Below are 12,789 nucleotides of genomic sequence, written 5' to 3' on the forward strand. Positions count from 1 at the left end.
GTGGGATAGGGGATAGAACCAGAGAATATTGCCGTAAATGACCAAACACTTGCACCCCAAATCTATGGGCATCCCACTCTCTGTCCAGAGGAATGTCCATGTGCGCTTGCCCTGATTAATGAGCTCTATGGATTGAGAAAGACATGGAAAAGATACCGGAAAGCTGGACAGCTAAACTGTCATATAAATTCTCGAACCCACAGAGCCCTAATTCCACACACCCCCGCCCCCAGTCTATATAAGAGGCAGAGATCAGGATAGTCCACATTAAATAGCTACAGTCCCATGGGGAGCATTCTGAGGACTGACAAAATGGCACTAGGTGGGGGTGAGTTAAGCTCTGCAGTTGTCTGGGAGGTGGAAGGGGGTCATCAGGGAAAGCATCAAGTCAGGTGCTCTGGGAGCAGGCTCAGGAGCACATACACATGTATCACCCTGTACACTCCTCCCCCATTGCTCAGCGTACCTGGGGAGAAGTGAGTGTTGAGTTGCTCCGAGCACCAGCCTGACAGCACACATCTCAGCATCTAACAGCAGCCTGACACCAGCCCTAACGTCCGGTGCAGCTCCAGAGAGCGGTCGTTGATGTGTGCAGTAGGAAAAGCGGATTCTCTAGCACATGCTGACAGTCACTGAGATGGGTGCAATGAGGCAACCATAGAGCAGGGAGGGGCATTTAAATCACTTTATTTACAAAAAAAATCCCTAAGTAACCCCTGTCCCCAGCACAGAAGGAAGAGGGTGGAGTTGCAAGAGATCAGGTACATTTCCATTCACATTCTGACAACTTTACTGGCATGACAACAGCCTTAGATGCTGCCAGAACTATTGTGGTACAGTAAAAGTGGCTGGGCTCTCTCATGTGGTGCCAGGTTACCATGTCTCAGAGTAACCGGGCCTCTGACCAGGCCAATATCCCTGCAACACTCCTCAGTGAAGCTGTTTGAAGGGAGAGGACCCTGAGGATGGCCTCACATAGCAGTGGAGTCAGACAGTGGAACCTGAGGCCACAGGAAACCAGCCAGACAAACAGTTTAGTGGGATTTAGCAGGGGTTAGGCATTTCCATGAACAAGGAGCACACAAACACGGCTCACTGGGAAGCTTGGGGAAGTGCTTCATGGGACATTAACTAGCAGGCTGCAGGGCGTAAACTGTTCTCCAGCTGGGACCAGGAAGCATCCCCTCTCCCAGAATAAAGAGCTACACAATTGTCTGGCCAGGTGCACTGGGGGAGGGTCACCCTCCTCTGAAGCATCAGGTACTGCAGCATATAGAATTATGTGGGCCATTGGTCTGAGTGGAAAAACTCCCATGTTCCTGTGTCAACAAAGTTAACACTGGTTAACCGTTTGGGTGCCAGCTTCCCAGAGGCCTAGCAAGTCAGTGTGGCACCCATCCTTTCAGCAGCATGTCATCTTCCCCTTGAAGGGTTAACTTACGGCAGTCCTGTTCATCAGAATCATCTTCACAGTCATTGTCTCCATCACAGACCCATGAGCGACGGATGCACTTCCCATTGTCACAGTGGAAATCCAAGGACGAGCAAGTAGGCAGCACTGGACACAGGAGAAAGGAGACAACTCACTATGTGCCTGCAGCAGTGTTCCTATAATGACCGTTTTCTCCCTCTCCCCCGCTAGCAAGGGGCTAGCCCCCTAGCGAAAATGAAGATGAGTTTCGGGTTATCAGTGAGAAAAGACCCTGGGAACCTGTGGCTGAGCAGTGCTGCATCACCAGAGAAGCACCGACCTTCCCAATACAGGGGGCGGAGCCACAGTGCCCCCTTCAGCTTCTTCTTCCTTTCCCATCACCTACACAAGGCCATTCTCCCCCTCCCAGTCCTCTCCCTGTAGTTTCACGTCCTTCTGGACATTCAAAAGAGAGTTAGCAACATAAAAATATATCTAAATTCTTTCTCTCCCTGCATGCTCCCCCAGTGCGTCCTGTCCTCCCTTGTCGGTTACACAGGTAGAGTCTCTGAAGTGATGCTGTTGAGCAGTTGGGTTTCTGAGGCACATGCCCAGCCTCCCATACCGTGTGTGTGAGGGGGGCTCTCCCAATGAGGTATTGTTTCTAGGGCTCATAAGAAGGAGTTTAAGGCAGCAGATGAAGATGCTACCCCCTGCCCCAGGCACAGTATATGGCAGAATCCAGGCATTGTAGGAAGGAGGAGGAGGATGGGAGACACCTTTAGGAGTTCAATAGAGTGGCAACAAAGTGGGGCTGCTGGACTCTGGCTTCAAAGGGCCCTGTGAACAAAGGCTGGAATTTGAGGGAAGAGCATAAGCCCAGCTCTGCCCTTCCCTCACAGATGAGAGGAACACTCCAAGCCCTGAGAGGTTCATGCTTTCAAGTGCTGCCAGCTGCTGTGGGAAGGAGGTTACACAGGGCTCTGCTCCTGACAGGTGTGTTCTCCAAAGAACAATGTTACCTTAATGATACAAAGAGGAGCAGAGTAGGGAGAGGCTGGGTCTCTGAAACCCTTTCATCCCAGCCCAGCCTGCTGATAGCATCTCCCAGCTGTCACCAGCCAGGCCAGTCCTGCTCTGCTAGGCTCATAACTCCTCCCTCCCCTGCCAACCACTCTTGGTGGGGGGTGAATACAGCAGCAACACAATAGACAAGGGAAGGGGCAGATCCCCTGTGGGCTAGAGAGAACATATTGGATGGCCACACTTTCCGTTTTCCAGTCCCTTCGAGCCTCCGGTCCCTCACAGCTCAGAATTGCTGCCAACATCCTGTGTCACCAGTGCAGATTAGTCGGAGGAAGAACCCTAGGGGCTCTTTTACTTAATCAGATCCACCTGGGATTGTAACAGGATTAAATTCAGCATGGCAAAGCACCTCCTGCAGCTTCTCAGAACCCACAGAGCAAGTGCCTGCACCCCAGCTCCTACAGCTTCACTAACCCTCCTAAATGGCCTCTCTGTAGGACCCAATAGTCTCCCTTCTCAGCAGGGATATTAGGGACCTAAGCCCAGAAGCGCGCATGGCTCTCTACTCTGGGTGGAAAATGGCAAAGAACCGAGCGCCTGTCCCAGACAGCTCCAAAGCTGACAGCACAAAGGTGCAAGAGGCGTAGGGCCTGCTCTGCCTCACAGACACATGGTTCCCCCTTCCTAAGGGCAACTTCAGGTCCTTTCGCTGGGTCTTGTCTCTGCTTGGTGCATCCTGGGACAGGGTTCATCTCCTAACACAGGGCACCTCTGCAGCCCACCCAATCCTCAGTGCACAGCCTCTCTGCATCCCAGCCTGTTTGTCACCCTTCTCTAGCTAAGGAAGGCAGCTAGCACGGAGGGTATTTAAGAGCTGAGTGTGCTTTTTTGACTACCTCTCGAGACACCCAGTTCCCATCCCACTTTTACTCTCTTAAATGAGCTAACTCACTACAACACAGTTTCACCCTTAAACACCATCTGTTGCAATGCTAGCCCCTCCAGCTGACAACGCCATTCCATGGAGGAAACGGAAGAGAACAGTTCCCCCTCCCATCATAGCAAAAGCCACATGGGATAGCAGACTAGGCTCAGGGCTGGAAGCCAAGAGGACCTGAACTCTAATCCCACCACAGCCACTGACTGGTCTTAGAGATACTTTGTAACTAAATAAAATAGGTACAATACAACTTTACAGAAGTTTAGGGGACTCAAAAACAAGACAGCTGTTGAAAAGAACTTTCACAATGGATATTTCATTCACTCCTATTTAGAGAGATGCATAGGGATATAAGTAGGTGCAACGGGTTGAAATTAAGAGGGAACAAGCAGGCCAAATATGAAGGAAAACTTCCTGACAATAAGGTATCTCAGGGTGTAGGATATTCTCCCCAGGGAAGGAGCAGAAGCCCCACCACACAGAGCATTTAAAACAAACCCCTATAGAATCTTGCACTGGCCCCAGAGAGACAGAGTGGAGGATCCAAAAGGCCTTTTCCATTTTTACTGCCTAGGATTCTACAAAGACCTGTGTTCAGATCACACCTAGCCTTTTCAGATACATCTCCACAGCCCAGAGCAGCAAGTCTCAGAGCCTGGTCAACAGACTCGGGCTCACAGGGCTCATGCTATGGCATTAAAAATCGCTGTATAAACATTGTGGCTCAGGCCGGAGCTCGGGCACTGATGTCCACCACCCTCCAAGGCTTCAAAGCCCTTGTGTCTACATTGCTATTTTTAGCGCTGTAGCACAATTCTGAGTCTACTGACCCAGGCTCCGAGTCTTGCTGCCACAGGTTGCCACTCCCTCTGTAGACGTAACCTCCCATCTGTCTGAGGCCTGGATGGAGAGGAAGGCACACACATACACATCTCTACATTCACCAACCAGAGACTCAACAGCGGAGCACGTTTTCTAGCTGCTGGTTTGTTTCCTTTGACCATGCTTCAAGGTGGGTGCACACATCCAACAACCTCCTCCTAGAGAATCCCAGTGCTGACTGAGCATGGAGACTGGAATTCCCCTCCTGCCCTGTGGCGGGAAGAGGGGGTTACACTCTCCTCCCCCAACTTTACTCCCAGAAAAAACAACCAGGAAGTGCAGCTTCTTGGATCTTGAGAGACAAGCCAAGCCCATAGCTCTGCCTCTCTCCCCTCAATGCAGCCTCTGTAGACTGCACACAGACCAGACCCTTCCTGGCCTCAGCAGCAGTTTCAAGGATAAAACCATCCCCCCACAGCACATACATTACTGTCTGCTCTCCCCAGTCCCAGCATGACTAATCACCAAAGGGCTGCGCAGGAGCTGCCTGGAAGGGAATTTGCATACTGACTCTCCAGGGAAGAATTTTTCAGGCTCCCAGAGGTTTAGGCCTTTAGCACTGGTTCAGAGCGGATACCAACATCCCACTGAACTCCTGCTTCTCTTCATGAGGTAACTGCACAAAATGAAATTCCACCCCTACAGGGAGCAGTTCAGCCAATTTCATACTCTCCTTAAATATGAAAAATAAGCTTGAGGAGCTAGGAAAAAGAGAAAATGACACACAGAAACTGCTACATGCAAAGAAGGGCCCCATTCCCACCCCAGCAGACAGCAAGTGTGTCTGCCAGCCCAGACAACACCAGGACACAGATAGAGTCGCCTCTTCCACAAGAGCCTCCTGTAAAGAAACCCAAGGCTGATGAATGAAGGCTGAAGTTTCACAAAACATAGGAATTTCCAGCTCAGACCAGACCACTAGTGTCCATCTAATCCAGTGCCCTGGGCTGGGAGCGGGGGAAAAAAAAAAAGTTAGCTAACCCACATAAACTAACTTGGATTTACAACAGCAGCAAAAACATAGCAACTCAACTTTTCACTCAAGTTAGCAGCTTGAGTTCAAGCCTAAAAACTGAGTTACCATATCTCCACTGCTATTTTAACCTGAATTAGCCAACACTCAAGCTAGCTACCTACCCCAGTTAAGAACACCTTTTTTATTTTCCAGTGTGGACCTATTCTGACAGTGGCCACTAGCAGATGCTTCAGAGGAAAATGTAGGAAACCCCCATGTGTGCCATTATGCAACAGCATCCCCAGAGGGTAAACTTATTCCTAAACTCACTCCCTTCTACCTCTCATCAGCTAATTTTATGCATCAATTTTATGTACTGTATTTGTAATCCTTTCTAATGTTACTGTGGATGTTCTCATTAACGATATATGCCTAATCCTTTTTTGAATCCTCCTGAGCTCTTAGCCTCAGTTGGCACCTTGTGGTAATGCGTTCCACAGGCTAATTCTGCCTACTGCCAGTGACCAACACAAAAAGGCCTTTGAACTCCTGACCACTTCCCTGTACTTATGCCCACTGCACAATCACACTGGAAGTCATCCAAGATTTCAGCAGAACTAGGTCTACCATAGGCCTGTTGTATCCACTACTTCCCCCTGGTTTTTATGGTCCGGGGGGGAAAAGTCATGAAAGACGAACAGGCTGAATCATGTGCCACAGTCCTTGGAATGCTCCAGCCCTGCTGAGTGCTGCATCAGAAATCACCTGGCACCCAGGAAAGCAAGTGCCTCACAGTCCTTACCAGATGGGCTGTTCGCTTGACACCAAGACCAAGAGAGGTTGCTTTTTATATTCTTCACAGAATCTACATTAACATTTCATAACACTATCTCCAGGCTGGGTTTGAACCTCACAAACAACTCAACATGCTGCTCTCCAGCTGATAGCCATCGTCAGCTATTCCTCGATACGACGATGATATCTGCCGGGGGGGAAAAAGTCATTGCTGAGACATTAGATGGACCAATCTGTGCTCTACAGGTTTTTCCACATATTTGACAGGTGGTTGCTTGGAGAGAGCATAACTGCTGGATGGGATGCTGTACCCTTTCCTTCCTCCTCTGCCATTTCTCAGCCTCTCGAGCAAGGCAATTCTCTCAAAATGGGCTGAGGCTTGATGTATGATGCAACGCCGGCCAGCTTGTCCCAGTTCGTGGGGTCAACGCCTCCCTTCTGAAGATATACTTTCAGGATGTCCTTGTAGCATTTCTGTCCCCCACAAGTCCTCTTACCATGACTAAGCTGAGAAAAGAGGACTTGCTTCTGAAGAAGAGTATCAGCCATCTGCACATAATGGCCAGCCCAACAAAACTGATGGTTCATAATCTTTGCATCAACACTGGTGATGTTAGCTGCAGAGAGAACTCTGGCATTGGTGCGATGATCTTTCCATCTGATATGGAGAAGCTTCCTAAGGCAGAACTGGTGGCACCACTAAAGATGGCTTCGGTATGTCACCCATGTCTCGCACCAAAAAAGAATAGTGGGGATGACTACTGCATTGCAGACCAGGATCTTAGTTTCCATCTGCAGCTCTCTGTCAATAAAGTCACAACGCAGCAACGTTCCAAAGGATGCGCTGGCACAATGGATCCTATGTTCGATCTCCACATCAAGATTGTCTGTCTGGGAGAGGTGGCTACCAAAGTAAGGGAAATGCTCAATGTTTTCCAGGAGTTCACCACCGATAGCAATTTGTGGGATAAGGGAGGCAACTTGCACTGGGGCAGGCTGGTGGAGCACCTTAGTCTTCCCAAAGATGAGGGAAAGTCCCAGGCTATGAAAGGCCTGAGAAAAGATCTAGGGTGGATTGCAAGTCAGCCTTGGTGTGTGGAAGGATAGCACAGTCTTCAGCATACTGAAGGTTGGTAATAACAGTCCTGCTGACCTTAGTTTTAGAATAAGGACGCCACAGGTTGAAGAGCTGGCCATCCATTCGATACTCAATCCTAACTCCAGAAGAAAGGTTGTCATGAATAAGAATCAAGATCACGGCAGGGTAGATGGAAAAAAGGGTTGAGGCAATAACACAGCCCTGCTTAACACCAGTACAGATGGTAAACAGGTCCATCTACAACCCATTATAGAGGACAGTGGCAGTCATCTCATCATGAAGTATCCCGAGAACACGAATGAACTTAAATGGACAACCGAATCTAGATAGCAGCTTCCATAATGCTTCATGATTGATGGAATCAACAGCCTTAGTTAAGTTAATAAATGCCATAAACAATGGCTGGTGTTGTTCTCTACACTTCTCTTGGATCTGTCGTGCAACAAAAATCATGTCAGTGGTGCCCTAAGATGGTATGAAACCACATTGGGATTCCGGAAGGATATCTTCGGCAAGAGGGAGGAGATGGTTCAAAAGGATGTGAGCAAAGATCTTCCCCGCAATGGAGAGGAGGGCAATGCCTTGGTAATTCCCACACATTGCCTTGTCCCCTTTCTGAAAAACGGGTATTCGCATTCTTTAGGTCAGATGGAATTTCCTCATTAACCCAAATTCTAACAAGAAGTTGATGAAGTTTGTGCACGAGTGCTATTCCACCAGTTTTGAAGACCTCCATGGGGATGCCACCTGGGCCTGGTGCCTTGTTGTTTCTAGTCTGAGTGATGGCTCGCCAAACTTCCTCAGAAGATGGGGGTCAGCAAGAGGTTCTATTACTGGTTGCTGGGGAATGGACTCTATGCTGGCAGCTGAGACTTTAGATCCACGGTTTAATAGAGTCTCAAAGTGCTCCTTCCAATGTTGCTTGAGAGCTAACTTGTCCTTAAGAAGGATGGAGCTGTCCTGAGATTGCAGAGGGGTTGTGTTGCTGGAGCTTGGCCCCATAGATGGCTTTCGTTGCTTGAAAAAAAAAAAAACTTGCTCATATCATGTTGATCAGTGAAGTTTTGGATCTTCATGGGCTTTGCTTGCCACCACTGATTCTTGATGTCACCCAGCCTCCTTTGAACTACAGCTTTAAGCTGATAACTCTCTTGTTTTTGCTGGTTCGAGGATTTATATTGCCAAGTGCAAAATGCGCTTCTCATCTGCTGAGTCAGTGCTAGAATTTCCTTGCTGTTCTCATCAAACCAATCCTGATGGCAGTGAGTGGAGCATCCAATCAATTCAGCACATGCTTTGTGAATGGTCTTGAACTCCTCCCAATGTGTTTGGATATGGTAGGTCAGAGAGCCTCTGAATGAGGCGTTGATGAAGGGTCTCACGGCTAGCGTGATTTTTGAAGTGCCCTGATGTTAAATCTCTTCCACGTTCCTTTTGGTTGTTTATGGTGTTGTGGTGTAAGCCACGTGTTCATGATTGTTCTGACCAAACAGTGATCTGTCCAGCAGTCATCCATACCTTTCATGACTTGTTTAATATGGATTTCAGTACAATCACGGGCTCTGACGATGATATAGTCAAGAAGATGCTAATGTCCAGAATGTGGGTGTTTCCAAATGGTCTTATATTTGTCCCTCTGTCTAAAGATGGTGTTTGTGATAAGCAATCATGCTCCACACATTTGCTAAGGAGGAGAATGCCATTAGAGTTGACTTTCCCCACCCCTTCTTTCCCAGTGGTGCCTCCCCAGAGTTTGGGGTGCCAGCTGAGAGCACATCACACAGATCTGCTCCACCCACAGAGGCCAGGAACACTGCGCCTGTGTTAATTGCTGACGCTTACCAGCTAAAGGAAATCAGCAGAGTGTGCAGCAGGCCCAAGATAGAGGGCGGAGACTCTTAATCCAGCCTTGAGCAGAAATCAGGATGCTCAGCAGGGGCCACTGCATTTTGCTATTTCTCCAGAAACCAAAATAGAAAATACTCCCTCTAGTGGTATCATTGAATTCGATGTTCAAATGTACTGTCAGAAAATCTGGACTCCCACACAAGCTGTGCAAAAGTGAGACAGAAATAGAAAGGGACCATCTGCGACCAGCACCAAATACTTTGCAATCCTGAAGTGGCAAGGGCCAATGCCGGGGAACACCATATCTTCTGTGATGTAGTTTGTCTGATCATTTCGGAGATATGAATTAAGCCTACTGCAAAGTCAAAATACCCAAAGTAGGGCAGATGTGGGGCTGGTGTCACTTCAGGAGTAGAGTTAATGTAGGTTGTGGACTTTACTTTGAATTTTCAGATTTTCAAAGATTGGGGATTCTTTTAAGTTTAACCTGAACTCTTAAATTTCTGACTTTTGAGCAATGGTTATGTGGTTTGTGGACTGTTTGTTTGTTTGTTTTTATTCACACTAACTACAGCAAAAGGCTCCTGTAAGAATTTTTACCCTTAGCATCACCTCACAGTTTTGGTCTGGGACAGATTAGTTTAGTAATCTCACACACAGCCCAGTTCTCATAGGTGAAAAGAGACACAGAGCCCAGGAAAATGTCTCAAACAAAATGAGTTACACACTCACGTGGCTCAAGAGAAGCCGTCTACACTTCCTACTGGGTTCAGAGCAGTGGACTTTTATCCCATTTTCAATAACCTAGGACAAAAAGAATAACCAGTCCCCCACTCTCCTTAAGTCCAGAAAGTGTGACACAACAAGATGCTGGACCAAGCAAGCAAGTCTCTGTCCCAAAGAGCAGACAGTTCAAAGGCAGAAGGGGACCAATACATGCACAGGTGGAGTATGTTCATCAGAGCAGGAAGACTCCATAGAAAAGAGGATAGCTGGGATAAAACAAGGGAAATCTTTTGGGGAGCAGCCAGTTTGTCAAGGCTGAGGCTGAATTTACTCAGTTCTCCTCCCACCCTGGCCTCAAAGCGGGACCCACATGTACAAAAAAAAAAAAAAAAGACAGAAATATTCCCAGTGACTGGGAAAGGGCCAGGCTGCACTCGCAAGTGAATACAGACATGAAGACCAGTCTTCTGCCTACACTCTGCTTTGGTTAGCAACAATCCCAGGCAGCCTCTGCTGGCAGAAGGTGTGTAGGCAGCTGAGCTGCTCTGGCACACATAGCAGCAAGTGGATCCAAAACAGATGCTGTCATGGAGCCAAAGAGCCGACACCCGAAAGAAACTCTATGAAGCTGGCATGACAGCTGCAAGGGTGCTTATTACTATGATTACTACAGCACTTTGGCTTCTAAACATGATCCAAAGCAGGAAGCAAATATGACATGGACTAATTGGCTCCTGTAATAGCAGGGGTTCAGCTTTGGGAGGGAAGCAATCCCTGCCATAGAGAGATAAGCAGAGAACCCATATGCTGGCAGAGGGTAAGTTCTCCTTGCCCAGGCCATTACTGATAATCCTCAGGGCCATGGGAAGTCCCTGTTCAAAGTCAGATACACCAGTTACTCTGATGCAATAAAACTGAGCAAGTCCTTAGGGAAGTCGGGAAGTGGTTTCCCTTCAGCGCTCTCTGATCAGTGATGTAACACTGCCAGTGTAGACCTACCCAGAGAGAGAGAGGAAGCGCGTGTGTGTGTGTGGAGTTTCTCCCCTATATTTCCAATTTAAGGTGAAGAAATGCTCCAGTGAGTAAAGGCGTTGGAGTAGCCTTTTTTCCATTTCCAGCTATGAAGCAAGTTTGCATGGTTTCTGGGTCAGTCACTCTTCCTTTGTTCCCCAGTTGTTACCCTTCCTCTTTGCTCAGTGGTGGGATCACATTGTCATGCACGTTTGGGCTGCAGAACTTTTGGATGAGGAAAGCCACATTCATGGGACTATGTGATGAGCTTGCCCCTGCCCTGCAGTGCAAGGACACGAGAAAGAGAGCTGCCCTGTCGTTGGAGAAGTGCGTGGCGATTGCACTGTGGAAACTGACTACTCCAGACTGCTACCGATGAGTCAATAACCAGTTTGGAGTGGGAAAGTCAACCATTGCACTCGTGTTGACAGAAGTGTGCAGGGCCATTAATTGCATCCTGTTCCAAAAGACTGACTCTGGGCAACATGTGAGACATGGTGGATGGCTTTGCACAAATGGGCTTCCCTAACTGTGGAGGGGTGATAGATGGAACGCACATTCCAATTCTGGCACCAGACCATCTAGCCACTGAGTACATTAATCTGAAGGGGTATTTCTCTATGGTTCTCCAGGTGCTTGTGGATCACTGTGGGTGTTTTACAGACATTAACGCAGGCTAGTCTGGAAAGGTGCATGACACACGCATCTTTCGGAACATTAGCCAGTTCAGGAAGCTGCAAGTAGGGACTTTCTTCCCCGACCAGAAGATCACCATAGGGGAAACTACGGGAAAATGGGAAAATGCCCATTCTGATCCTGGGAGACCCTGCCTCCCACTTAATGCAGTGGCTTATGAAGCCATACACGGGGAACCTTGACAGCAGTAAGGAGCAGTTCAACAACAGGCTGAGCAAGTGCAAAATAACTGTTGAGTGTGCTTTTGGCTGTTTAAAGGCCTGCTGGCACTGCCTATATGGGAGGCTGGACCTGGCCGATGACAATATTCCTATGCTTATAGCCGCGTGCTGTGCACTCCATAATATTTGTGAAGGGAAGGGTGAAAGTTTCACTCAGGGCTGGTCCGCTGAGGCTCAGCGCCTGGAGGCTGAATTTGAACAGCCAGAGACCAGGGATATTAGAGGGGCGCAGCGTGGGGCCATAAGGATCAGGGATGCCTTGAGGCAGAAATTTAAAGCTGAAATCCACTAATATTTGTTGCTATGCTCGGGAGTGCAGTGCTTGTAGTGCTAGGAGGTGATTGTGATTGGTGCAGACGATGCACTGTGAAGATTTAAGAAAATTGCCTGTTGCTTTGCAGGGCTCTGTTTGCTTTCAATTAATGGAATAAAGAGTGCTTTCAAACCAAAATAATTCTTATATAAAAAAAAACAACAACAACAACAGGAGGAGACACACACAAAAAAAACACATCAGCACTGTCGGGGATGAGGGAAGGGAGGGTCCCAGGAGGAGGTAGGGTCCTGGGACAGTTAAAGATTTGTGTATGTTCAGGTATCATATGCAACCTTCTCCTTTGGAGTACAGTGCAGAGGATACGGTTCTTCAGCAGGGCTAAACTGCAGAGGGACGGGTGTTGAGTGCAGCGGGTACTGGGAGTCAACTGTGACGGGGCAGGAATGGAATGCAGTGTGTACAGACTGGAGCTAGGAGGTTGACAGTGCGTTGGCAGTGTCTGGGGGGCGCACGGGAAAGAGTTTTGCGACAGCGGCTGCAGGGGAGGGCGGGCGCGGTTTGCAGTGCTAATAGTGCCTGGAGCACGTCCACTTGGCGCTCCATAACGCTTAAGAGCCGCTCTGCGGCTTTGTTCTGGCGCGCCGCATTCTCCTTTCGGTCCCTCTTCTCGGTGTCCCGCCACTCCTTCAATTCTTGTTTTTCGGCCGCGGAGTGCATCATGACATCACGCAGAACGTCCTCTTTAGTTCTTCATGGTCGCTTTCTAATTCTGTGCAGCCGTTCAGCCGATGATAACAAAGAGGGAGGTTGGGCTCCCAAGGTCATATCTGTGAAGCCAAAATGCAACACACAGACCACTGATTCAGTGATTTAAAACACAGCCACTATTCACATACCTGTCA

At 48.4% G+C, this 12,789-nt stretch overlaps 1 protein-coding gene across 5 annotated transcripts in view; it reads right to left on the minus strand.

The window, feature by feature from the left end:
* LRP4 (LDL receptor related protein 4) overlaps positions 1-12,789 on the minus strand; it is a 104,168-nt gene that overhangs the window by 37,332 nt on the left and 54,047 nt on the right. For all 5 annotated transcript variants that reach the window (XM_048854171.2, XM_048854170.2, XM_048854169.2 and 2 more), the window contains exon 3: positions 1,442-1,558. In XM_048854171.2, coding sequence (XP_048710128.1) covers positions 1,442-1,558 — 117 coding nt within the window. The remainder of the gene's footprint in view (positions 1-1,441; positions 1,559-12,789) is intronic.

This window comes from Caretta caretta, chromosome 6, assembly GCF_965140235.1.
Source record: "Caretta caretta isolate rCarCar2 chromosome 6, rCarCar1.hap1, whole genome shotgun sequence".
Taxonomy (NCBI): domain Eukaryota; kingdom Metazoa; phylum Chordata; order Testudines; family Cheloniidae; genus Caretta; species Caretta caretta.